At 35.5% G+C, this 26,835-nt stretch overlaps 1 protein-coding gene across 6 annotated transcripts in view; it reads left to right on the top strand.

Annotated features, from left to right (window-relative positions):
• Nucleotides 1-26,835, top strand: part of WWP1 (WW domain containing E3 ubiquitin protein ligase 1) — a 57,522-nt gene that overhangs the window by 24,282 nt on the left and 6,405 nt on the right. For 3 of the 6 annotated variants that reach the window (XR_015285183.1, XM_086883466.1, XM_086883476.1), the window contains exons 3-17: nucleotides 2,148-2,286; nucleotides 4,488-4,612; nucleotides 7,333-7,470; nucleotides 7,568-7,634; nucleotides 9,559-9,740; nucleotides 12,619-12,970; nucleotides 15,026-15,121; nucleotides 15,726-15,900; nucleotides 19,151-19,205; nucleotides 19,300-19,384; nucleotides 19,484-19,612; nucleotides 20,485-20,557; nucleotides 20,650-20,721; nucleotides 21,707-21,795; nucleotides 24,390-24,549. Coding sequence is in view for 5 of the 6 variants with exons in the window: in XM_086883466.1 (XP_086739592.1) it covers nucleotides 2,148-2,286; nucleotides 4,488-4,612; nucleotides 7,333-7,470; nucleotides 7,568-7,634; nucleotides 9,559-9,740; nucleotides 12,619-12,970; nucleotides 15,026-15,121; nucleotides 15,726-15,900; nucleotides 19,151-19,205; nucleotides 19,300-19,384; nucleotides 19,484-19,612; nucleotides 20,485-20,557; nucleotides 20,650-20,721; nucleotides 21,707-21,795; nucleotides 24,390-24,549 (1,937 nt within the window). In the remaining variant the exon portion in view is untranslated. The remainder of the gene's footprint in view (nucleotides 1-2,147; nucleotides 2,287-4,487; nucleotides 4,613-7,332; nucleotides 7,471-7,567; nucleotides 7,635-9,558; nucleotides 9,741-12,618; nucleotides 12,971-15,025; nucleotides 15,122-15,725; nucleotides 15,901-19,150; nucleotides 19,206-19,299; nucleotides 19,385-19,483; nucleotides 19,613-20,484; nucleotides 20,558-20,649; nucleotides 20,722-21,706; nucleotides 21,796-24,389; nucleotides 24,550-26,835) is intronic. The other 3 variants (XM_086883484.1, XM_086883493.1, XM_086883500.1) reach the window with 3 other exon arrangements.

The following is a 26,835-nucleotide window of genomic DNA, read 5'->3' as shown; positions in this document are numbered from 1 at the left end:
GAATCATCAAAACTGGCAATAACTAACAGCAGAGATGGAGCCACCTGTAGTTTGAATGTATATATATAACTGTAAACTGACTTACACAAATGACCCTTAATTTCAGATTTATATATACAGAAATGGTAATTTTTTATCCTGTGCTGAGCTGCTCCTTATGTAAATAGTCTTGTATTTTTCTGGTACTGGGACTTCTTTTGACTCCAAGAAATCTGGGTCAGGGCTCAAATTGGAAGAAGTCTTTACAACATTTCTGATTAGTTTTCTGAAGGTTTAATTCTCTAAACCTAGCCTTCATTGCAAGATCACAGGAGTGAATGCCATTGGCAGTGTCATAGGGAAAGTAGTGGGAGACAAGTGTGGGACTATAGCATTGCTGACCTACACTGCATATTTATGTGCAGTTTTGTTTATGCTGCTGTAGAAGCTAGACTTGTATTTGAAGAACTATACTTAAAAAGCACTTTTATAAAGGCAGCAAATATCATAGACTCATTTTGCAAACAAGGACTTCATATGGAGTGGTGACTTGATTGAGTTTGGACAGATAACAGCATGTTGTAGGCATGCTTTGCCATCAGTATTTGTTCAGATATACTTGGTGAGATCTTGTCTTGTTAGCTCTTTTGAAAGTCTGGCTGGTATTATTACTTATTCATAGTTTGTTAGGAAGATGTCCTAATCAAAAGATGATAATGGTCTTCTTTTATGTTTGGGGACTCTAAACTTACTAACTTGAAACATAGATAAAAGAGGGGAAATTAAAAGGAAGCTTGAATATCATTACTAAATACCTGTGTTTTAATAACTGTTGCATCTTCTTTGGAAAGCAAATTGTGGAAGAATTAGAGGTTGTCAAAGCTTAAAAATATATCATGATTTCATATGAAACAATATGACTTGTGTGTGGAATTACAATTTTAGTTTTCTGCATTCCAGCTTTCATCACAGGGCTGCAGTTCCCTTTTATGACCTGTAATGCATTATTAAGGCAGGGCTTTCCAAATGTGAGGGAGTTAAGTTTGCACCTTTTATTTGAAACCAAGTAAAAGTCCATGGCTGGTGCCTTTAGAATCTTGGATTGTTGCATCCCACTAAGTTTTAAATGACTAAAGTATATGTTTCAGAATACTGCAGTCCAGAAATATGTCTCCCTTTCAGTTTAGTAAACTTCCACATTGAGTTAGCAAGTGCCATAAGGGAAAGGAACAAGGAAGAATTATTTTCAAATGCCTGAAAATACTCAGCCTTGTTTTAGTTTACAAGTAGAGGGAACAAGAATCACACTGAAGGAAGGGAGGAATTAGAGAGAAGGCACAGCCAGGTAAATATAGTTGAGAGTCCATTCTTGTGGTCTTTTCAAGACACCGTCTGACTGAAATAGAATTTAAAATCTTGGCAGTTAGGCTGCTGTTGGTTTTTATAGTCACTTCCTCAGCTGGGCATGGAAGAGGAAGAATAGATTTACCTTCAGGAGCACACAGAGCCCACCAGTGATATGGAGGTGCAAATAGCTTCTTTGGTCAGTGGTGTTCCTTAATTTTTGAATATTTACCTGAAACCTTTGAGTTTCTCCACAGTGCTGTTTAAATAGGGGAAATCTAAGAGTAGGTTTCTTAATTTTAACGAACTGCTGTGTAAACCCACAAATTCAACCAAGCAGTAATACAGGTAAAGAAATGAAGCTCTATATACAGGCTTTGCTATACAGGGACATTTGGAAATTGGCGTGAACTGCATTGACTTTCATAACAATATATAACTAAGAAAACAAGCTGATAATCCCTCAGATGCATCATCAGATGTATCATACTTAGGCATTTTCCAGTTAAGGGGAAGAATAGGGAGAGCAATGAGAAAATAACCTACATTATTTCCAGTGTTTATCCCTAAAATCATTGTGCTGTCTCTACACCCAGTCCTTGCCAGTATTTGGGGAAAAGAGCATGTGACACTTGGTTTCAACTATCTGACAAAGTAGCTTCTGAAAATCAACCATTTTTGCATTGACTTCTTTCTGTTCAGCAGAAGTAGGGAAGGTGAGGGAAAACATTGCCATGAAAGTATTTAATACAGTGTGTAGCCAGTACATTTTCTGTTTTTCAGCAACAGTATGCTGTTATAGATAAAGCAGTCTATTTTATTAGTTTCTAGTGCCAAACTGAAACGGAAAAAGAATTGGTTTGGAACAACTTTCTACACAGAATTAACTGCAGATGGAGAAATTAAGAAAACAGCAAAATCAAGTAATTCTTCAAATCCCAAATGGGATGAGCAGCTGACAGTGTAAGTAGATTTTTTTGGTTGTTTGATACTATTTATTAGACAGACATTGCAGGCAAATATTTACTAAGCTTGGCTGCCTACATAATTTGCTCTGGCTGTTGATGTCTAAATGTAGACATAAGTTGGTATTTATCTCAAATGATTTTTTTTCTGAATCCTTACAATGTTTTGAGAATTTTTTTTTTACAGAGTGTGTTACTTGCATACAGTGGCCATACATGATATAGTCTTGATATTTGTTAGGACTGTGTTTAGCACACGTTGCTAGAAAGAGTTACTAATTGTAACCATTCTCAACTTTAGAAGGAAAAAAGTCTCAACTGGATAAGTAGTAGTTATGAGGAAGGTCACTTCTTCCTTTGAATTTCCCAGTGAAGGGATAAACACACAAAAAACTGAAGAGTTACCTTGCAACTTACCCTGATATTTGACCATTTTAATCTTCTTGTGGTTTAGTTTGGTTTAACGATGCTAGGGGTGTATATGTACCTGAATAGGACCCCATGAAGAAGTGGCAATCTTGCACTTGGTTAGAATGCTTTATTCACAAGCAGGATTGTATTGGTTCAGCCTTGAGTCTGGGAACAGCATCACTCCTAGCAAGTGGCACTGAGCTTGGGTCAGTACATTTCACAGCATCTGACATGTCTGTGTGCAGTAGCCAGCTTTGTCAGCAGTAGGAACCATGCTAGAATCCAAGAACAGTGCTGGAGAGTAGGGAGTGGTACATCTTTGGGAAACCCTTTGTTTAGGAACACTTACTTACTCTAGACCTGGTCTGAAGCAAGTAGGATTCCTGTGCCTCACTTCTTGGTATTTCAGGTTTAGTGAACTTATTAGCCCTTTGCAATGCTGCAAAAGAGAATAACGTAGTCTTGGACCTGAGGATGATTTCCAGGATTGAGAACTAGAAAAAGTACAGAGCTGTCAGTATATTCCTCAAATTTTTCTTGAGGAGGCAGGTTTGATTTGGCAGGATTTGGTGATCTGGTAGAAATGAGGTGAATTGCAATGCATAGTAAAGGCAGACCCATTTAATAACGCGTATTGTTTTCTTAGGGTCTTAACATTGTATGTATTTTTAAGGTATTCTGGCCCCCTCTTTCTCTGGCTGTTGGAATGGTATTTGAGGCTAAGTGACCTCTCTGGCTTACCAAATTCCCCTCACTTCTATGGGTTAGCCATATATTTGTGTTGTGCAGGTGTTGGGGATTTTTTTCCTTTATTTTGTTGAGCTGTTCTTTTACTAATACCTCCCTTAGAAGGCAGGCTATTAAAAAAAAAATAAAAATTTGCATGTGTTTCAGCAAAAATGGTCCACCTGTCCAACATATTCAAGTGACTGTAGAGCTAGTCTTCTTGTTGGGAGAGCGGGGCTTGTTTTTATAATTATTTTATCATTACTAACATTATTTTCTGTATGTATTAGGTCAATACTGACGGGTATGTGACTTTTTGCAGTGAAGTACTTGTACTCCCATTTTTCACAGCCGAGAGCACCTTTGCAGTACTAGACCCTGTATTACAAAACTCTCCAGGACCTAGCATAGCTTGAGCAGGGGAGAGATCAGTGCCAAATTTTGTCATAATATTACTGCAATTGGGTGCTTTACCTTTCTGCTTCCCTCCAGTTTTTACTTTAGCTTCATCATTTGATTTTTCCCCTCTGATTTCTGTGAGTATGCCTTGTGGTTTTATATATATTTCTGGATTCACAAAAAATGTTTATCAACACTTTCATGGCAGGCTGATACCTGTTGAGTGGGTTCTTCTTGCTTGCAAATAGATACTTCATTGCTTTTTTCTTTTTAAAAAATATTTAATATTTTTCTTTTCAGAAAATATTTTACTTCCCACCTTTTTCTCCATATTTAGTAAGTTTTTAGCTATAACTCTGGAGGAATAGGGAAACAAGCCTTTCAAAAATAAAGATATGTTTTATATAAATGAGATTTGAATTGAGTGTAAGTTATTCTGATGCTTCTCAAATTCCTAACTCTATCATTGTAATGCGCTTTAAGTTTGATCCTAAGTGTAAATGTCATAGTGTTTACAGTTCTTAGTAAAAAATTTCCCCTTGCAATACAAAATTTCACTTCATTAGTATAAAAATTCCAACAAGAGTATATAAATACTTCTAATAACAAGAATGAATTATTAAAAATCTGTCTATATTTTTTTAAAATGTATTTTATGTGCAGGAATGTGACTCCACAGACTACGCTGGAATTTAGAGTGTGGAGCCATCACACTTTAAAAGCAGATGCTTTATTAGGAAGAGCCACTGTAGACTTGAGACAAGCTTTGGAAGTACACAATAGAAAATGTAAGTCATCATGAAGGATATTTTGAATAAATTAAAATTATTATTACTAATCTATATATCAAACTGGAAGCCAGACTACTAACTGTACATGTAATTACAACTGATTTTCAGTTGATATCTTTACTTGTCTCTTCTAGAGATATCTGTGCTATTGAGAGCATTTTAGATGTAACAATAGGATATAATGCTTTTGAAACAAACAGTAGTAGCTGTTGAAAATTAAGTAAAAGCAGAAGTGATTAAATACAATGTTTTATAGCAAGCTAGTAACTAATTTGATAGAAGACCTGTTTTGGATTTAGTAACCAAAAAAAGATAAACAACTAAACTTTCTAAAAAGATGTGTAATTTTTCATGTTTTCCTTCCCTGGGGTCACTAATAAAAAGGCTGGATATTTGTCCCTCATAATTTAGCTTCCCAGGGAGCAATAGAAAACATTAATTATTGAAACAATTCGTGATCTTCCTTTTAGTACATAAGAGATTGTTTGTTCTATGTAACTTCTAATATTAAATATTTTAAATAGAATATATCTAATTTGCTTTTCAATTTTTTTTTTTTTTGTTTAGTACAAGATGGTAAATCCACACTTTAAATTCCACTCCAGAGTGGCAGTAGAATTCCAGCTAAACCAATCTTAACCTTTCTCACAAGTTATATGTATAAACCTGAGGTGACTGTTTAGAGAGGTGGGGGAAAGGACATCCAAAAAAAAGCTAAATTTTTCTGATTCTTGCAAAACAGAATTTTAAGTTAATAAGTAAGTGGGGCTTCTTTAACAGTATTATAATGATTCAGCAGTAAATTTCATAGGTAAGCAGAAGATTTTCTTTTTAAATAAGAAAATTATATCAGAAGAAACTGGATTATAATAATGCTAGCCACAGAAAAGTAGTTAATATTTTAACAAGTTCTAACAAAATGGTTAACATGTTATGTAGGTCTGGGGGAGGTAGGATCCAAGACCTTGACAATTTTTTTCAGGTAATGGTTGACTGAGTTTGTTGTACATTGCACCAAAAATAATTTATGTGCACTGTTTCTTATTTGGGCAAGTCAGTAGTTAGACACTTACTGGATTATCTAAGCATTCACTGGTAGAATAATCAGATCGGTATCCTTCATTCATTGAGTTATTAATACCTGTTCTAAAATGCAGCACTTGGAAGGCTCTTTGCTGATGAATATGGAACGGGAAGTCCTCTAAATGCAGAAATTTTAGAATTAATATAGGTACTTTTTCTGCTAAACACCATGACTATTAAATTGCTGCCCACACACCTCACAGTTTTCTTGCCAGCTCAATTGAACTACAGCCAACAGTTGAACTGGTTTAGAAAGTTAACCTGCTAAAATAGCAGAAGTTAAACCAACCACCATTTGCAAAAATTAAAAATGTGTTAATTAAACAATTCAGGGGTAGGTTAGTTTCTTCTCTTCTTTGAGATAGCACTTTTTTCAAAAATGCATACTGTTAAATCAGTAATCCTGTAGATTTAGGAGCTTTGTACTTGCTGCAGAGATTTAAAGTCCTTTAAAATCCACTGTAGCACAGCAGTGCAACTGCTGCCCAACTACGCTGTTAAATCTGCTCTTTCAAGTAATAGCTTGGGGGTATCTGGCAATAGGTTATGTCAGCCTCCCCTCTTTTCATGTCTATTGTTCACTTATGATGCATGCTAAGAATGGAAAATAAAATGGAAATGTTAGTTTAATGCAGAAATGTGCCCAATTTAAATTTAACTTGGAATGCTATCATATGGAGGGGAATATGATGGCATATCTTTAAAAACTAATCTTTTAATCTGAGAGTTCAAATACTAAAAGGTCTTAACCATTTTAACCTGATTAATGTGAACTCCTAGCTGACTGTGTTTAGATTTATGACATGTAGCTTTAACTGTTGTAATAGTTGATTTAGAGAGAATTACACAGCATCCCCAGCATGTTTTACCTCTGGATTATATATGTCTCTGTATAAATGTGTGTATTGCTTGTCAGTCAGATTGAATTATTTTATTGCACCATCAGTTATCTCAAATTTTCTTTTGGTGAAAGTAGTTTCTGATTTAACTTTTGGTTACCTAAGGCATCCTCTCTTACTGTTTAATCCTTGGAGTTACAATGTATGAAAATGCTAGTAAGGATTTACTAAAAATAGTTTTAAAATTGAGGAAGGACTATGCAGTCTCTGCATTTACTTCTTCCTCAAAGAGACTTTTTTTCAGTGGTCTTTTAGAATTAGTTTTGGAAGGTACTAATGAGAAATGCATATAGGCTCTGGTTGTAAAATGAGGTTCCCAGTGACTTTTAATATTTGTATGTGTAGTTCAGAAGTTGTTTGACTTCAAGCCATCATATGTTATGTAAGTAGGGCATTATTTCCAAAGAGCTTAATGGAAATGGCAGACCTGGGAAATCATTAACAACAAAGTGCTGAATCCAGATGGATTCTTTAGCATACCTATAGAATATACTATGTAAATGGACAATTATTTTTTAAAATAAAGTGTGCATTTGCACACAGCAGGTGTAAGTATATACAGCTCCATAGTGATTTCTGCTTTGATTTGAATATCTCTAATGTTCAGTTTTATAAAACGAAATGCATGTATCACATTTGTGTGTTAAAGATCTCTTTTAATGTTCTTTAGAATTTAATTTTTTCCTTTACCCCTTTTTTCCTTCTCATCCTATCCCACCCCAACTCCATTTTTAGTGGAGAAGGTGAAAGAACAGTTGAAACTCTCTTTGGAAAACAAGAATGGCATGGTGCAAACAGGTGAACTGACAGTTGTGCTAGATGGTTTGGTTGTTGAACAAGAATCTCTTACAAATCTCAGTTCATCAGCAACCAGTAAGTTAAAATAATTAAGTCAGATGATAATATTTGGATAAAGATTTCAAACAGATATAATAGAATATTTCTGTTGAATTTGTTTCTTACTGTTTAGTAGAAGTTCAGCAAAATGGCGAGGCTGTACATGAAAGCAGAGATGCTTCAGCAAGAAGTTCATCCAGGTTGGAATTTATTTTTGTGTTTAATGTGATATGAAGTGTATTAGCAAATTTCTAAGTTGAAATGTTTCAGTTGTTTGTGTTTTGGTGGTGTTTTTTTTTTTGTTTTTGTTTTTTAAATGGTCTTGAAGATGAGACATTCCAGCTGTTGAGGTCAAAATTATGTTGCCACCGGTTTTAGAAACGTTATTTGTTTGATAATTACATAATTTAGTTCAACTGATTGGAAATCTATAAAATGCTGCAGCAGAATTTAGGGGAACAGTGGCTCAGTGTATTTTTATGTACTTATTCAATGTATTTTCTTTTGCTGCTCAAGAACTATTTCTATTAATAGATCTTTTTGCGATGTAGCACCTGAAGGGAAGGAAAAAGAAAAAAAGCCTTCCTTATTCATGAATTACTTCCTCCTCAGCCTTTCTAAGGTCATGATCAGGAACTTAAGAGACTTGTATTGAGTTTCACAAGCACTATTTGTAACACTGATGCCAATGCCTGTTTCCTCCTGAAATGGCGAGAAAAAGACATTCAGACCAGTTAAGAGCTTCATTCTTGGCTTCTCTACTTTTGTAACCTGCTCAAGGACTGGCTGGAGAGGAGTAGGAATAGATTTTTTTTGCGTCCTCATCTCTAGTAAGACAAACAGGTCAATTCAGATCAATTTAATGTTACTGGTCTGTTCAGTTACCTTGTGTGAACCCATTTGTGTTTAAGTTATTGACACTAACTGGAGTGAAAAAACATCCCGTTACTATGCATTTGAGTGACAGGAACATATTTGTCCTTGTATGCTTGACTCGATTATTTTTTTGAATTTATGGATGTTTGTCTCTCTTCCTCAATGGGTGCTCAAGATGAGGGAGTGAGGATAAAAAATTGCTTCTGCTTTTTTTTTCATGAGAAAGGTTTGGGACTGCTAAAAGTGATTTGAAACACATCTGCATACCATTTTTAAACAGTAGTAACAATCATTTGTTTTCATTCAGCTATTGTTGCTGGAGATAATCTCTCTTACTGGGATCCTGCTCTTGGTGTTGATATTTTAATTAACTGCAGTTTTCCACACAACTATCCAGCAGTTTTAATTTACAGTTTTAAAATTAGGAGATGAAGAAAAGTTTTAAGGTAGCTTCTCTGCATGTCGTTTGGAGGTAAATTGAGTTTGCAGTCCAGAGTTGAAAAGGGATAATACTTCAGTTCTCTGTTTATACTGGGCTCCTTTGAAGTTGGGTAAGGTAGCATGGAAATGCTGCTTCTTCCCATAGTGGTGGATGGCTTTAAGCATTCTGAAAGATTTAGGTCAAAAACCAGTGCACTAGTATGACTGAACAACATTTTCCATTTACAGGCCCTTAAAGTGCCTTTATTTCCATGTGGCCTTTTAAACACCGAGCTGCCTGTATTTGTTTTCACAATGTCCCATCCTGCCAATGCATAGAGAAACTCATCTCACTGTCCTTTTACTAAGGGAGAATTTTTGTTGCTTTCTGATGTGATGAGTATTTTTAGTGATATGACCTAACAAAACCAGTTCTTCCTCTTGCTTAATGAGAGAAAAAGCTTTCCTGCTCATAGCTGCACTTTGGAAGGGTCCCTAAGGCTGTTCAGAAGATGCAGCAGGTGCTACAGTCTGTTCAATTCAATTCTAGTATTTCATTAAAAGTAAAAGAGAAAGTGAAAATGGAAACTCTTACCTGTTTTAAGTATCTGAAATCCTCAAAACTTATTCTTGCCCTTTTTTTAACAGTCAAGTGTGAGACCAAAACAATTATCTAGGCTGCAAACACCATGCTATAAGCAGTTGTGAATTTACCACCATTTCTTTATTTGTTTCTATAGCGTGGTTTAGTGTAGCATTTAGTTTAGTTTCATAACTGTTAAACATGTTGCTTGTAGTAACCTAAAATCATCTTTTATTTTTACCAAGATCTGCTTGTGACATTTCTAATGGGATAGACAATCAAGTACCTTCCAACTCTGTAATACAGAATACATTCTGTGTAGAAGCTGTTAATGGAGACAGCACACCATCTCCTAATCATGTTGCAGCCAGACCCAAAAATACACCAGTACCAAAACCACTTGAAGCTCAGCCTGTCAACAGCACTGGTAAGAATGGGAGAGTTGCTGGAACCTGTTCCGTGAGGCTTTTTTATCTAGTTGTATCTCAAGTTGAGCTACTTTTTCCATAAAATTTTTGTTGGAATTCAAAAGTACTGAAAGGATGTGGCTTGAATTTATAACCTTGTGTGTCCACTTTTGTAAATACTTTATTGCAGTAGACCCATTCTTAAATATACTGAGTTTCACACTTTATTGTAAGTTCTTTTCTCTGATGAAGAAATATAAATGTCCAAAATCTTCCAGCTTTCTGTCCCAGATGATGAAACCATATTACTGTTTGTCTGGAGGAAAAATCAGATTTCATTCACAATTAATTTGAGTAATTATGGTTAAATTTTTCATGACATTACATAAATCTGATTTAGGCAGGGAACTGCTGTGCTCTGGGTCAAGATGTGTTGCAGACTTTCTGTGCCTTCAATTATTCTCAAAAATTCCATTTAAAAACAGGTAGTGCCAAATACAAATAATTTTCCTTTTAAATAAAAAAACATTGATTCTGGCTACAGTTCACTTTTGGTTTAGTGAAACCAGTAAAAAAAAAAAAAGTTTTTTGATTTTTGTTCCTCTGACATCTAATAATGACTGTGCTTTCTAAGTCCTTTGTCTTTTCTCAGCTGTTAGAGATGACAGTGATAGCAGAGAGAAAAGACAACTGTAAATAGAAATAGGCAAGTTGTTACTAAATGGTAGAACAGAGATTGTCAAACTCTCAGTAATAGAGTGAAAAACGTTGGTATGGTTGGAAGATAACAGAAACAATTATGAACTTTAAAAAGTAATAATAAAATTAGGTCTTCTCTGTAGCTTTTCTCTATTTGGAGAACTTTAATTTGATTCCTCTCTCTTTTCAGCTCGAGGCTAGAGGGCATATATATTATTAAGACATTGCTTCCTTTTTCTTCAGCCACAGAGAGCCATTTGAAATCTGTTATTAGGATTGGGTAATTGAAAAATAATTGATTTGTTCAAAGTGGTAATATTGATGAAATAGTCACTGAGCTTGCACTAAGGCATTGATATAGGAGTAATCAACTCCTCTCACTCTACCAGTGGGTGAAGATGTTTTTAAGGCAAGGCATGAAACAGATCTCTTGTATTTTTTGATTACATATTTTTCCAACTGTTGTGCTTTAGCAGGATTGTAATTTTATGTGACATTGCCAGAACTGATGTTTTAGGCATAATTGCTGAAGTAATCATCTGATGTAATGTTTTATACATCTGTTTTGGAGATGAACTTACTAATAGAGCAGATGATTTGTTCATTATTTTGCTTCTAACTTTATTACATAATCCTTCATTCTTTCATGTGGATAAGTTGAATTTTTTAAATGTAAGTTGAAATTTCAGTTGGCTTTTTTCTTGTGTAAGTTAAGTTGTTGCTAGTTTAAGCAGAAATTTGAGGAAACTCGATCAAATTGTTCATAATTTTCATGTCATGCTGAAACAATATAAAATCTTGATATGTCTTGATGTAGATAATTTCTTTTGTGCCATTTGGAAGCAGTGATGTGTTACCCTGGAAAACTTTTGTTCAGAAATTAGTGCATTTATAGAACTTAAAAATCTGTTGCCTGTAAAATCATGCTTATCATTATGCATATCAAGAAAATTCATATGGTGCAGTGATAAGAAACTGACTTGCTAATTTAAATTCTGACGCTAATTTAAATTCTTGCTAGTTTAATTCTGATGACAGAATTAAATAAGTGAACTCTTTAAAATAATGAAACAACATATTATAAGCACTAGTGTAGGATTAAATTTTGCAAATGTATCAATAAGGTTAAGAGTATATAATTATACTGGTTTCAGTCCTTAGCATGGTAAGGGAATATACTGTAAGGTAATAAAATTGCTTGAAGCATGTGTTGCATATCCTTAGTCCTGTAGAAAATGGTTGCAACTCTAAAACAGGTACAAACTACTAAGTGTAAATAGAATTGTCACTGTATGATGTTGATCAGTGGTGCAGAAAATGTAAGTGCTGAATGATGTTACACCGCTTTTTATAGGGCCATGACTTTTAATGGGTGTCCTACAGACTGCTGTACCTGATATTACTTGTCTACCTTAGACAAGATCTTGATGTGCTGAGACACCTCTGTTAAGCAGATGATTGGTGTATTGCTGGCCAAGTGGGCTTGGGACTAATAGAGCCTTCTTAGCACTCTTTGCCTGCTAAATCCATGCCTACTTTAAACCTTTTATGAGATTGTGCTTGCTTCAGTTTGATGGCATTTTTATTCTTCTTTTAAAGATAGAATTGTTTTACTTTGTGATTCTAAAGTAATTGCCTTTGGTCATTGAACTATGTAAGCTGTGCTAGCCAGTAGTAGTTTTTACGTTTTAATCCCTCTTTTGGAGGGGGATTTTTTTTTTTCCAAGTCACACACAGGTGTAGGGTTAATTGTAGAGTTCCTGAAAAAGGAAAGAAATTATCTGTAGGAAATGCCTCTTAGTTTTCCAAATCTCATAGAGTGATCTCTTAATATTTGTTTTCATGTCATACTGATCAAGATTCTTTTTTGAATTTCAGTGTAAGTTCAGAGTATTAAAAAAGGTTGTACAGTTTTGTGGAAAGCAGATGGGTGCCTCTTGCTAATCTAGAGTAAGGAGTAACATTGAGTTGACCAAGACATGCAGAAACTAAGAAATAACTTTAGCAGGGAAATACAGAGAATGGCTTGTAAACTAAGTTTTAACTGAAGGCGTGTTGTGACTTTTTGTCATCTTAGACTTAACTTATGGCATACAGGTGCAACTTAAATATATTCAAGTCATTTACTCTAGAAGTTGGTTATTTGAAAAGTAAATCTTATCAGATTCTGATACACAAATGTTATTTTCCATTTCTCAGTTAATGGTGAGTCACCTGCCTCAGCACCTGAAGCTGGTAATTCCTCTGTCTCGGAGGCTCCGACGGGTTCAGCCGAAGCTCCTGTGTCCTCAGCAGATTGCACTAATGATACAGCAGAACCTCAGTCAGCAGAAGAAGCATCTAGTTGTTCTGAAGGCCACCCTTCTGCATTACCTGTTGTGTCTGCTGGACAAGAACCTGCAGCTGCAACAGACTGTGCTCAGCCTAATGCTCGAAACAGCATAGCAGCGGATGCAGCAAAGCCAAGGGAATCCTCCTCCACGCCAAGTGCGTCTGCAGAACCTGTAAGACAGCAGCCTGCTAGTGCCAGTACAGAACCTTTGCCACCAGGGTATGTTGTTTTGCTTTTCATGCTATCATTTTGTGTCATCTAAATGTGCATATGAAGAAACAGAAATTTAATCTGTACAGGGATTGTCAAATGCAGGTCAGCTGGCCAAGATGGGGTTATTTGATCTAAAATAGGATTTGTACTGCTGCTATAACTGGTTGCTCCTGTCCCAGAAAGTAACAACTGATAACTGATTTGATGAGAAGTGATCTAGAAGCTGAATATTGTGATCTAAACAGGCAAACTCTTGGGCATTATGGATGTGAAGACTTTTAATTTGATATTTTCAAACTTGCTTGGGCCATACTTCATTATTCCTTTGTTTCTTAGTAGTAGCAACCAAAGCACAAAGAAGTGAAAATGACTAGTCTGTAAATGCTTGTAGGTGCTTGCTGTGTAAGAATGGGTTCAATTATGTTATAGCTAAAAATAAGATTTGATGTGTATGTAGGTATGTGCTAAGAAGAGCAAGAATATTTTAATTTTACTAGTTTGTTAGAAATTGCTTTAGTTTTCTTAAATACAAAATCAAAAATGTGCTTAGGCATTAAATGAAAGTACAGTACATGTTCAAATAGATAGATCTTAATATTTTTTAAATATGCTTTCATGTTGGGGTGAAAAGATACTTTCAGTTCAAATTAGAAATACTAACACTTCCATAATATTGGAAATATTAACTATTTTAGCATTTTCTCACCACAGAAACTGTTCCTTAACCCAAAGTCTATATACCTTGTGGCACTGTAGCTGATCTTTCAGATCTTGTATTTTACCTGCTCCCTGTGAAGAAGGTTCAGTAAGTTGTTAGTGACACTTCATTTGAGTTTCTGCAGTTGTAGAAACAAACATTTGAAAAGATAGAAGTATTGTATATAAACTGTATAAGAGTTACATAGTTTTTAATTTTCAGATTCTCTGTCCTTAAAGGTGGGAATTCTTTCCAGACATTCTTTTTTAAATTAATTACATGCTTTCCCACTGAGAAGAGGGTCATGAGTTCCAGGCATAGTGCAAGCTATGGCCAACTGCTTTTCTTTATCATTCCCAGGTCATGTTTCTGTGGGGTTTTTATTTGGTGGCTCCCCACACCCCTTCCTTCCTCTCCCCTCTGCCCTCTTATCACCCCAGCCTAATTGAGTCTCCATTTATGTATATCCCTTGGAACTCTTTAAAATGCTGCTGCTCCCCTCTACTCTTCTTAACATATAGCCTCTTGAATTGCAGAATAGATTTTCTAGTTTTATACAATGCTCTGCAGTACATGCAGAAGAAATGCACATCCAGTCCTATGAGTAGCAGGCCAGGAGTTCTACCTACATTTTTAAGATCTAATTAAGTGTTTATGTAAGAAAAACAAATATATATTAAATGCAGACAAGCACTTCAGCTTTTCACCTAATGTTTATCCTGGTTTCCTCACCATTTATATGTACTTTTATTGCATTATGGCAGTTCTCAGCATTATGAAATTTCAGCTGTTGATAATGGTTGGTCCATTTTCAATGTAAGATTGATTTGCAAAACGAATCTGATCCCTATCCCCAGGGATATGAGATACAGAATTTACCAGGGTAGGAAATAGAAACACAGGAAAATGGCTGATAGCACACACTTCAGGTTCACTCTGAAAGATGCTGTTTGTTTGGTATAGGGAACAGAGCTTCAAAATGTAAACACTCATTCTTTGAGAGACATTGAGAGAAATGCAAAGAATGCATCTCTCTAAGCACTTTTGGAATGAGGTTATTTTAGCATCCAAGCATTGAGCAGATAATTAATTGACTTTGTTCTCAACTAAAATATAATAGGAAAATGTCTGTGAATATTGATGTATGCTCATTATGTGCTAAATCCTTTAAAGAAGTCTTTATGGTGATATCAGTTTGATAGGTAGTAACTGATCTTATTCTGGGGTGAATTTTCTTTGGTGTTTGAGAATGGGTTTTGGACCATGGTATTTTCATTCAATGCCAAGGTGTTTTTTTGTCTCAGTGGGAAGACCCAAAAAAGTATTTGAACCTTCACTTACATGTAAGTCTCTTTGTCTTGAAGGTGGGAGCAAAGAAAGGATCCTCATGGTAGAACCTATTATGTTGATCACAACACACGAACTACAACATGGGAAAGACCACAGCCCTTACCTCCTGGGTAATGTAGACCTTCTGAATTAAATATGATAAACTTACTATGTTTTTGTTTGTTGCTGGGAACAAACAGCAGCTGATCAAACCCCTATTCTGTATCATATATTAAGAAATTCTAGCTTTCATTTAATTATATTAATTGCAGCTATTGTTACTGGTGTGTTGATACTAGATACATCATTAGTTTTGATCACTTGTTCAAATACAGCTTCTAAAGTATTTTGTTCTTCCTTTACAACTTAAGCATGAAATAATGCATTGCCTACATTTAGGTGGCACCACTAAGTGTAGTGCACAGGTTCCAAACCTCAGATCTCCCAGCAAAGTGTTCTCTGTAAAATCTGCCAACATTACTTGCTCTCACAGGTATTTACAACGTTTAAAATGAGGTGACAGAGAGCTGACCAGGAAATTGCTCATTGTGGTTGTTATTTTGAAAAATTAGGTTGTTAATTAAGTTGGGGTGCTTTTGTGTCCTTTAGAAATTGAAATTGTGCCTGTGACTCCAGTAGTTCATTCAAGCACTGCCTAGGAATTTAGCATAAAGAGAAAATCATTGAGTAATACTACTGAAAGAATTAACTGTTAGCATCTGTGTTTGTTGAAAGCTGGGAAAGAAGAGTTGATGATCGTGGGAGAGTTTACTATGTGGACCACAACACCAGAACGACAACGTGGCAGCGACCAACAATGGAGTCAGTGAGGAACTTTGAGCAATGGCAGTCTCAACGGAATCAGCTGCAGGGAGCTATGCAACAGTTTAACCAACGATACCTCTATTCGGTAAAGTATACAAAATTTGAAATTAGTACAGAAGTATAGGTATACTTTTTGTTCTTTAACTTTAAAGAAAGGGATTTTGTAACTGTTTAACCATATGTGTTAAAAGACGTTTAGCATCAGTAATTTAGGTTCTGATTATTTTGAAAAAAGTTAAAAATCATCCTTGAAGGCAGAAAGTACTCCCTTCTGAGTTTGTTCCCTGACAGCAGCCTTGCATCCTGCATTTTACATAAGACTTTTAATGCCAGTAGTAAAAGGTACAATTAAAGCTGTCCCTTAAACTGAAAAGGAATGTAAATGCTCTTAGGAGTCATTTTGAGCATTAAATAGCCTTCAAAACTGTTCAGACGATTAGAAGTCCTTCACTAATACCAGTGGCAATTCTTTTACTTTGAAAGTTATACATCTGGTTCTGCTCTGGAATTTCCTACATGGTTTTCCATTTCTCTCACATATTTGCTTACCTCTGCCTGAAGAAAATATGAGTAGCTTCAAAAAGAATATTTTGTGAGTCAGATTTTTCCATCAGTGACTGGATAAATAGGATAGTTGTTTCTTCAGAGTTAAGAATGATGGTGCCTGTGTGTCGCTGTCACTCTAAACAGTGTACTTGAAGAATTGTTCTTGGCTTATTAAAAAAATAATGTGATCCCAGAAACTTTGTAGTGACATCCAGCACAGCTGGAGCATTTTAAAGATGAAACCATTGAAGTACAAGTACAAAACAACTTCATTTTAATAGGACTCTCTGCATGTGCAGATCTGAGTTTGAATTTGATGGACTTTATTCATACACCACTCTGAAGTAAAGGATGCTGCCATATTACATTTAAAAATTCTTAACCTCTCATTATTGAATTAGACATTATATCTTGTCACTAACAGTAGCAGAAACATGCATCACCACTAATTTTCTGAACTCCCAGAGCTGTCATCAAATTAATTTTATGCAATTAGAGAAAAGTAGAATGGTCAAGGGTGGAAGGGACCTCTTAAAGTTACTTGGTCCAGTGACCGTCCTCAGGAAGGGCCACCGAGAGCCAGCCATCCATGACTGATGTCTTGTAAATATTTCCAAGGATGGAGACCCCACAGCCCCTCTGGGAAACCTGTGCTAGTGCTTGGTCACTCTCCTTGTAAAAAGTGTTTTGTGATGTTCAGAGGGAACCCCCCGTGTTTCAGTGTGTGCCATTGCCTCTGGTCTTGCCACTGTGAACCAGTGAGAAAAGCCTGGCTCCATCCTTTTTGCACCTTCAGGTATTTAAACACACTGGTAACTTCTGATGCAAATCCAGGAATCACAGCTGAGGCATGTTGAGCCAAAAACTCTTGCTCAACCAATTTTGTGTACTTGTGTACTACTTTGATCAGTTGCATAAAACATCTGAGAAAACTCACTTTTCCAATGCCAAGATTTTTTTTGGGACTAGATTTATCCTTTGGCAAACAATATATTTTTTAAATTCAATTATGTTCCTTCCTTCATTAAAGGATAACCCTTGCTGAAAACCACAAACGCATTCCTTAAGATGTCTCATCTGACCTTAGAATCAATAAATAAGGATTTGTTAGTAAGATAGAATATACCTGAAGGAAGAGAAAAGAAAACTTGACTGTTTGCATCTCTTTAGAATTCTGTTTTCTAAGTGTTGTATCTGTTGCACAAGTAGAACTCACAGTTTTTTGAGGGGGAAAATTGAAAATATATTTAAGAAAGAGTGTTTTTTTTTTTACTTTATGCTTCTGTATATTTTTCTTCTAGAATATTTAAGGCCAAACTATAGCTACCTTTTCATGCTCTGGTGACATACCTGTATAGCAGTCTGAGTGAGATTGTACTTTATTTTTTGGGAAAAAGCAGAGGAATACTTTCAGTTAGAGAATGTTTCAGTTACCTTCAGTGGTCAAAGCTAGACTATGTAAGAAAGAAAAATAGATGGGGTATAGTTATTTGAATTACTTTCATTTTTACCTGGATTAGTCTATCATGGTCATTTTGGAAGTGAATCTGCCTGGTCTTTCAGTGTGTTTTGTTAAGTATACAGTTCTGTGTGCCCAGCAGCCACCCACAAATCCTTGGACCCATGTAGAAGGTTGGAAATATCTGAACTGTGCCACCATTCAGTTCTTTGGCAGACAGCTTTTTGCTTTTTTGCACTGTTCTTTTACAGTCACCACAGAGAAGTCTTTGGTTAGAGGGTTATTGTGATTGTGTGGTCTCCTAAAGCAGAAAAGACTAACTGCATTTGCTGCTGAAATAATGATAATTCTCTGTTCATGTATAGTAGCTGGTGTCTGGAACAACTACACAGCTCGGTTTTTAGAGTAACTAATGCATATCCTTCTGATCCTTGGTCGATTTCTCCTTCAGAGAAAAAATATCATAGATTTTTTTTTTTGCCTGCATTTTCTCCTGTGAACTCTTACTTGATATTTTTGTATTGTAAATGCTTTATAAAGCAGTATTAGTTCCTAAGACACTCTTTGGAAAACATAGCTTGGTTCCCCTAGATCAAAATTCCATTCTGCACTCACAAACACTAAAAGTTAGCATCCACAAAGTTTTAGGGGTGGATGCTTCTAATTGTAAATCAGAGCATGGATCCTGTGGTCTGTGGCATTTTTGCCTTTTATTTTTATTTTTCCCTTGCTTTGTATTTTTGGGAGCTACTTGGGGACTTCTGCAAGGTTACAGTATATTATGAGCTTAGCATGTGTTTACATAATAATGTAATCCCTTTTTTTTCCCTTTTAACCTTACTGTATGTTGGTATAATTGTACCCATCCATATAAATGCAGCTGCATTTAAAAAAGAAATGATAACGTTTGAAAATAGCCAAACATCCAGGGAAGTTATCATGTTTTGAGGAAGTAAAACCCCCTATGCTGGCAGTAGTCACTGAGCATGGAAATGTTTATTACAGTAAAATGTGTTCTTAAGCAAAAACTTAGTGCTTATCTGCTGATACATGCTTCCTCAAAACTTGTATGAACTGCACCTCTTTGTATGAGCACTCAAGGTTGCTGTAGGAAGGAAAAGGGAGGGTACATTGCGTTGGAAACAAGTGTGCAAAGCATATCTTATTATCATATAATCTATGTTTCTTTGCAAAACCAGATTAAAAAATGCATGATGGGGTTTTTCTGCAGAATGAATAGTCTCCAGGACTAGTGGTAATCTTGGAACACACTGAGAAAGTAATACGAATAATATTTGGCCTAACTGAAAGTTGTCTTGTTTTTAAATAGGCTTCGATGTTGTCAGCAGAAAATGACCCGCTTGGGCCTTTACCACCAGGCTGGGGTAAGTTAATTAGCTGTGGATTTCAGGAAGTGGAAGTTACAGAAATTTGGAATGCAGTTGTTACATAGTGGATTTTTTTCTTTTTTTGCCTTAGAAAGGAGAGTGGATTCAAATGATAGGGTGTATTTTGTGAATCATAACACAAAGACAACGCAGTGGGAAGACCCTCGAACTCAAGGGTAGGTGTGTATAATGACTGTGCAGATTCAAAAGATCTTGCTTAATTCTTTAATATCATGATATGGGGGAAAAAACACTGCCTGCAATTTTTTTTGCAGTTTACAAAATGAGGACCCTCTTCCAGAGGGCTGGGAAATCAGATATACCAGAGAAGGTGTCAGATACTTTGTTGATCATAATACAAGAACCACCACCTTCAATGATCCTCGTACTGGGAAATCTTCTGTGTAAGTGAGAAATTAAATATATTTTTGAATGTTTTACCTTGTCATAGTTTAATAGTGACATTTTCTCATTTGACCATTAAATTATGAACAAGTTTTTATATTACAAATTTAACATATTTTAAAATTTTGTTTTTCACTTTATCTGTGACACATTTTTTCTGTACTGCTCTGATGTTGAATAGTTTCTACATGCTTTTGAAATACCAAGATTGTAATAATTTTATTAATAGAGAGGGGCAATGAGGTTAACTTGAATAATGAACTAATGCAAATAATAGTTGCATTTTTAAAGTAAGAGCAAATGGTCATTATGAGTATTGCTTATAATGATGCACACTCTAGCAACAGTAAGTGTACATGCAAATCTTCTTTTAAATATTTTGATTAGAAGTATTGACCCAACTTATAGTGGCTTTCTTAATGTATTTTATATGGGTTAGGGTTTACTTCTGATGACACAGGGATGACTTACCATTCAGTGAGCCTGTGGAATGTTGCACTAGAAAGTCCTTTGTAGTTCCAGAAGCAGCTGTATTTATAAGCCTAACTTAGCAGTCTTTCTTTCAGTGAAGATGTTAAATTAGATGTCTCTCCTTTATGTGGCTTGTAGTTTTTACACATTTCATAGGGATTTGATATCCTCTTGATATTTTATCTTTCTATGAAATTTGATAAGTTGACTTTCAAAAAAAAAATAAAGGGCAAGAGATGGTGGACAATAAGACTGACGTTCAAAACCGCCATCTGCATTTGATCATATCTTAAAATAACAATTTTTTGTGTATTTTTGATATTTTCATGCTGTTGTTTAGCATTGAAAGTATTATTTGATGTCTGCATGCTTAATGTATCTCAAATATGTTTCCTTACAGAAATAAAGGGCCACAGATTGCTTACGAGCGTAGCTTTAGGTGGAAACTTGCTCATTTCCGTTACTTGTGTCAGGTACTGATTTAGTAATTATTTATTTATTGAAACTATACGAGTTCTTACATATGTATGTGCTGCCTTTTAATGTTATTGCCTTATAATTACAGTCCAATGCACTGCCAAGTCATGTGAAAATCAATGTATCCAGACAGACTTTGTTTGAGGATTCCTTCCAGCAAGTAAGCCTGCAAAAAATACTGTGTTTGTTTATCAAGACAAAGCAGACGAGCAAGAATGACCATAGCCAGTTCAGGCTAATGGCCCTTCAGGCACAGTAATCTTCCCCTGGTGTTAGCTAGTGGGGGTTTCTTACGGAAGACTGTTAGGAAAGAAGTGTTGTATATAATACTTTTACCATATGATCTTTCATTTTCCATCTGTTTACAATTGAAATGCTTGTTGAGCTTGAAGTGGTTTCTGAGTATTTCAATAATCCTCAAGGGATTTATCTTCTTTGAGCTTGTCTGTGCTCCTCTTGTGAACTTCTTGCATCTACAGACTCCTGTGGTAGGGTTCCATAGCTTAGCCTACTGTGGCATCAACCACGTTGGATTTGCTTTTCTCATTCCTGTGTGTTAGATACCTTACAATATGTCGTTTTCTCCAGTTAAAACTGGTGTGCTGCTTTGTCCTTCAAAGATTAAGTCTGTGTAATTGAAGCTTACAGTCCTTGAGCTCTTACAGTCTGCAGCCAATGTACAATGAAAATTCTTGCTGCTGTCACCACAAGATCTCTTGGCAAGGATTCTCTATAAGTAAAAAGTATATTATAAGTGAAAGTATATTGAACTTAGTCTGCATTAAATTATTTCTTTTAAGTGATTTCCCTAAAACCAAAAATCATAAATATCAGATGAAGTGCCTTTTCGCCTGTTTTCCTTAAATAATGACTGCCTGAGGAGGAATGTAGGAACAGGGTACCCATACATCAATACTTTCCAGCTATTCCTTTTACTTTCTAGCAGTCTGCTGCTCAAGGATTTTAAGTCCAAGTTGGTATTTTTGTCTGTAGTTCATTGATTGCTTGTTCCATGAGATGGTCTACTTGCTTTTCAAATTTGTGTAACATTTAACATATACACAATTTCTGTATCAACATAAATTACATCTGAGTGATGTAGTGACAATGCATAATTTATAACTTATTAATTTATTTTTTAATAGATTATGGCATTAAAACCCTATGATTTGAGGAGAAGATTATATGTTATATTTAGAGGAGAAGAAGGATTGGACTATGGTGGCTTGGCAAGGTAAAATAAATTTTCTTAAATAGTTTTTATCTTTTTAATATCACTCGAGCCTTGGTTTCTCTTGCAGTCTGACCCTAGGTACCTTTTTAGTCCCCCTAAATGTATTAAGGAGATGGAACTGGCAATACTGGCTATTGTCACAGGTTATAACTTCACACTGGTAAAACTGTGGTCTCAGTTGTTCAGTTCTTTGACAAAGAGTGATATTTAAATTGGAATGAAATGAATTACTCTAGACTGAGTTAGAAACTTTCTGATAGAAAGTTCAATTTTCCTAGAAGTGGGGACTGTAGGAAAATAAAGTATTCTTCTTATTTGGAAAAGTGGGAAGCGAACACCAGATTGGGGTTGATAAGAACAGAAGGGAAATAAATGAGAGTAGAGCAGGCATGAAGGAACAGCAGACAGGCTAAGTGGCTCCACTGGAATGTGAAACAGCTGGACTACAGGTTTTTCTAGACTCTGAAGCAGAACTTAGAGGGGAAAAATCTGATAACAGGAAAGCCATAGACAAAGTTTCATTTCTTGACCACAGAGAATACAATCACTGACTACTGCTGCCAGTTGTTTGAATGAAATGTTATTGCTAGGAAAAAAAATGCAGCACTACTGTATATCAAGGGAAGTGGAAGAGGTTGTAGGTGATAGAGTTTTTCTTGTTAGGTTGTTTGGTTTTTATTTTTTTTTTTTTTAATGTAAAGATGTTCTGGGTTGGTTTTGTTCTGGTTTTATGTAGCTTCCTGCATTAAAACTGGATTCAGTGAAAATGGGTAGTATTTATAAGTAAGGAAGCTTGCCTCTGAAGGTTGAGCTTCCTTATATATGTGGTGTTTTGATTCTGATTACAGTATCACACAGATATTTGGGGAGTGATTGCAGGGAAGAATTCAGTTTTTGCTTTGCATGGGTTTTGTTTGGTTGATGTCCCTGTTGTGAGTGCCATAGGTTTAGGGTGGGAACTGGAACAGTTCACAGATCTTTCCATAGAAAAGATGCTAGAATAATTTAACTGAAAGGTGTTAACAAAAAAGTAGGAGAATAAATAAATAAATAAGAAAAACATAAGTAGTTTAGTTCCATAGTTACTTAAGACTTGCCCAAGATTTTGTATGTGAAACTGAGAACCAGCCAGGATCTCACTGTAACTTGAGCTGAGAATTCCTAAGTGACACTGAAAAAGTGTTCATGTACTGGCTAATAAAATACTGCATTAATACAAATAATAGATCAGCTGTCTCTCAGCAGACTAAACTCAGTGTTCCTGTCAGATTTTTACCTTGCATGCAGCAGGACCAATCTGACATGTCCTGTGGCAAGTTTTAGCTGTTGATGTGAAAAATTCATTGTTTCTGCAACTACTTGTTAATGACCCATTTAGTTTATTCCTCCCTTGTTATCTGACTTGTTCTAATTTAAATGCCTATTAAGTTTGATGCTTTTAATGTAGTTAATGTAATGCTTTGCCTGGAATGCTGTACAACATTCTTGTGCTTACTGGAAGATACATGGAATCTGTTAGGGTTATTGGATCCTGGCTGCCTTTCTCTGTTTACTTTTTCTACTTGGCCTTTGGGTTGTAAGCTTATCATAGTGAATCATGATCCATGACTTGAGTTTCATGGCACTGTTAGGAGAAACATGCCAGCAAACCTCATTTCTGTTCCTTGATCCTGAGTAAATACATGGATAGAAGAGATGCCTCTTAACTGTGACAGCTGAAAGGCAGTCAGAATGGAATTCAGTCCCTACAGTTATTACAGGACAGACTTTCAGCTGTTTTTATGGGTTATCTCTAGGCCAGGTTGTTTATTGCCAAGCATTTAGTGCCTAATACAAAAGCTCCTGAATATGATTGTTCTGAGGCCTCTGCAAATACTATATGCAAATAATATAAAGCAAGAAATATTATAAAAATCACCTGAACACTGAAATACCAGATTCTGGTATTATTTCAGACCAGCTGAGTTGAAAAAAATTCAAGTGGTGAAAAACATGTATTCATTTAACCTCAGCATAAAGATACTTTTGCACTGTCATGTGTAGGCTTCACCAATGTATGGTAATTTGTTAAACTACAGTAGCTCAATGAGTATTTTGCTGTCAGACTGGAAAAGCAAATAAGGTGTGCTGAGGTTTCAATTTGTTTGTTTTGATTTGTTTTATCTAAATTGTTTATAATAAGCATGGAATAATCTGTGATTTTTTTTGAGTAAAGATGTGAGTTGTAGACAGTGAAATAGGCATGAGGAGGGTAAATGCTGCATACTGGTTGAGGCAAGGACTGTGTAAGAAAAAAGTTACTAATAGGCAGCTAAAACCTGTGTTCTGAGGGTGTGTTCAAGATGGAAGTCTTAACTATAATTTCTAAACTTTGGAAAACGTGATTTTGTAACATTATTTGGTCTGATAACTATTTTTCTATATTTAAGAAATATATAATAGCATATATTATTCTGTGATTCTAATACAACACTGTTTATATGATTTTTCTAAGTTTGCATATATTTTTACCATTTTGCTAGTTACCTAAGGGGAATGGTGATAAACATCTGTATTTGATGGTTTTTATGTGTATACATGTTTTTTTTCCTTAGAGAATGGTTTTTCTTGCTTTCCCATGAAGTACTGAACCCTATGTACTGCCTATTTGAATATGCTGGCAAGAGCAACTATTGCCTGCAGATAAATCCAGCATCAACAATCAATCCTGACCATCTTTCATATTTCTGTTTCATTGGGCGCTTTATTGCCATGGTAGGTTAGATTTTTAAGGTTTTATATTTGCTGTAGCTATACATTTACTCCTGAACAGTATTTGTTTGTACAGTTATTAAAGGTTATATTAATCTCATAGAAATGGAAGGTTAAGGCATATAAATTTATTGAGCCAATTCCCTGAGAGTTAAGTCTCTTGCACACTCATGTTTCCTGGGAGAGTGATCAAAATTAATATGATGTTCGATATAATACTTTATTTTTATCAATTGGATGTGTGTACTTCATGCAAACTGTTGTCTGAGTGTCTGAATACTGATGCTCTGAAAAATGTGACTAATATTTTGTGAAAAAGGTTCCTCAGTTGGACTTGGTATACCTTAGTATATTTGAAAAAATGAGTTAGAATGTTTTGCAGAGTACACTGGGCCTTAATTTAAATGTATATGCTTGGATATAAAAGTCAGATACTGAGGAGACCACAAGCTGTCAGGGAGCTGATTCTCTGACATCCGATTTCTCTTAAACTACAAGCTGATCAGGCATGTTGTATCATTTCTTCTTTACCACTGAGTCAGTCTTCTGTAGTGACTCCTATTCTGTCACATTTCTTTCCTTCCATGTAGTGATAAAGTCATCTTTCCACATAATCATCATGTCTACAGGTAGTCCTCAGCAACATCCCTCAACCTGGTGAACAGTAAAACCAAAAAGAGTAGATACAAGTGCATTTTCAAACTGAAGAGAATATTGCCTTGTATTGTTCAGGCTTTTTGTACAAAATTAGAATAAATATAAACCAAGTGTAACATAAATGAAAAAAACACTTCCAGACTTAAAATATAGGTTTGGGTAGCTTCTTACTTCTGCTTTTCTTACAGATGCTTCTTAAGAAATGTATTTGGTTATGAGAATAACGTCTCTGATTTCAAGAGTATTCTGGCTGAGTTCACAATTTTTGTGCTGTCATGAAAATTTACCTCATTGGGTTAACACTTTGAATAGGTTGCCACCTTTTTTCTTTATTTTAGATTCCTCCCTCAGCAAGTTACAGGCCACTTAGCAGGAAGGCATGGTAAAGCCAGTTAGGTGCTAGAGCCAGTGTTTGTTTCAGTTGATGATTTTTGATATTGTGTGTAAGAAATTTTAACTTTAGGAAAGCTGTTTCATAACAGTACAGATCATAGTAGAGAAGTTAATTAATGTAATTAAAAGACAAACTTTCCTTTCCTGAAGTATTTATGTGTTTATATTTTAAATTCTCTAAGCGGGGCAAGAGAGAGAGAGACCCGTGTAATGCTGCCTGGTGTGGTCTGTTGCAAGGTTTGTGTGTATTCATGGTTTATACTGGACGGAGCTTTCTGCAGTGCTTCCTGGGATACCCTCTAGTGGCTTAAGATAGCTCAGGTAATAATGCAACTGGGAAATGAAGTTGCAGTTTCTGTTCTTCTCACAGTTCTAAAACAGTAGTGAGATTTTTAGTTTTAAGTACTGAGGTAGCCACAGTTGTTTTCAACTGAAACAGGATTAAATATAAAGAATACACATCTAACTTTGTAATAAAAACCTGTTAAATGAAGCTGAGGCAACTTTTATATTTTGCTGTATTATCATACACATCAAATAAGGTGATTTTAAGAGCATAATTTTGCAAAATTGGAAAATCATGTGCCCAGATGCTGCACTTGACATGGAATTTCTGTCATATCACCCTCCCATGAGAAGAATAGACTAGCTTAAAAGTAAATAGATGTATAAATAAATAAATAAATAAATAAAGGCCTTTTAAGAGAACCTCTTCAAGGTCTCCTTAAGCAGAAGAAAATGCATGCTAGACTAAGCCTAAAAGGGGGAAAATTAGGTGGGGAAAAAAGATGGAGCCTAGAGGAAATGGGCTGCTAATTGGCTCTTCTGCTCACAGAATTTCAGGTGAGAGGTAAGAGAAGCAATGAATGCCATACATGGCCTATGTTTAGGATGTTTTAAAAGAGGAATTTTAGTGAAGAAAGTGTACTTGATAAAGCTGAGAGGAAGAAAAGGGTTTTCATGGTTATGGTTGTGCTTCATGAGCTGTCAGACACACTGAGTCAGCGTAGCGGTTAACACGCTCTGTGTGTGTGTGTGTGTAAAATGTTATGCTTCAGTACTAGAAATCACTTACACCCTATCTGCACGTGTGGTGAGACAAGTGTGACCATGTTTTGGGCTTTGTTTTGGTTTTTCTTTTCTGTTTCTTGGAGAACTTAAGTCCTCAGTTCTGTTACTCACCTACAAAAAAATGTGATTCCCAAAGCTCTTTCTTACAAGCTGCAGTAGCATTCTGTA

Source organism: Cyanistes caeruleus, chromosome 1, assembly GCF_971803275.1.
Source record: "Cyanistes caeruleus chromosome 1, bCyaCae1.hap1.1, whole genome shotgun sequence".
Lineage (NCBI taxonomy): Eukaryota > Metazoa > Chordata > Aves > Passeriformes > Paridae > Cyanistes > Cyanistes caeruleus.
Note: the sequence above shows the minus strand (reverse complement) of the source record. Positions and strands in the feature narration are given on the sequence as shown.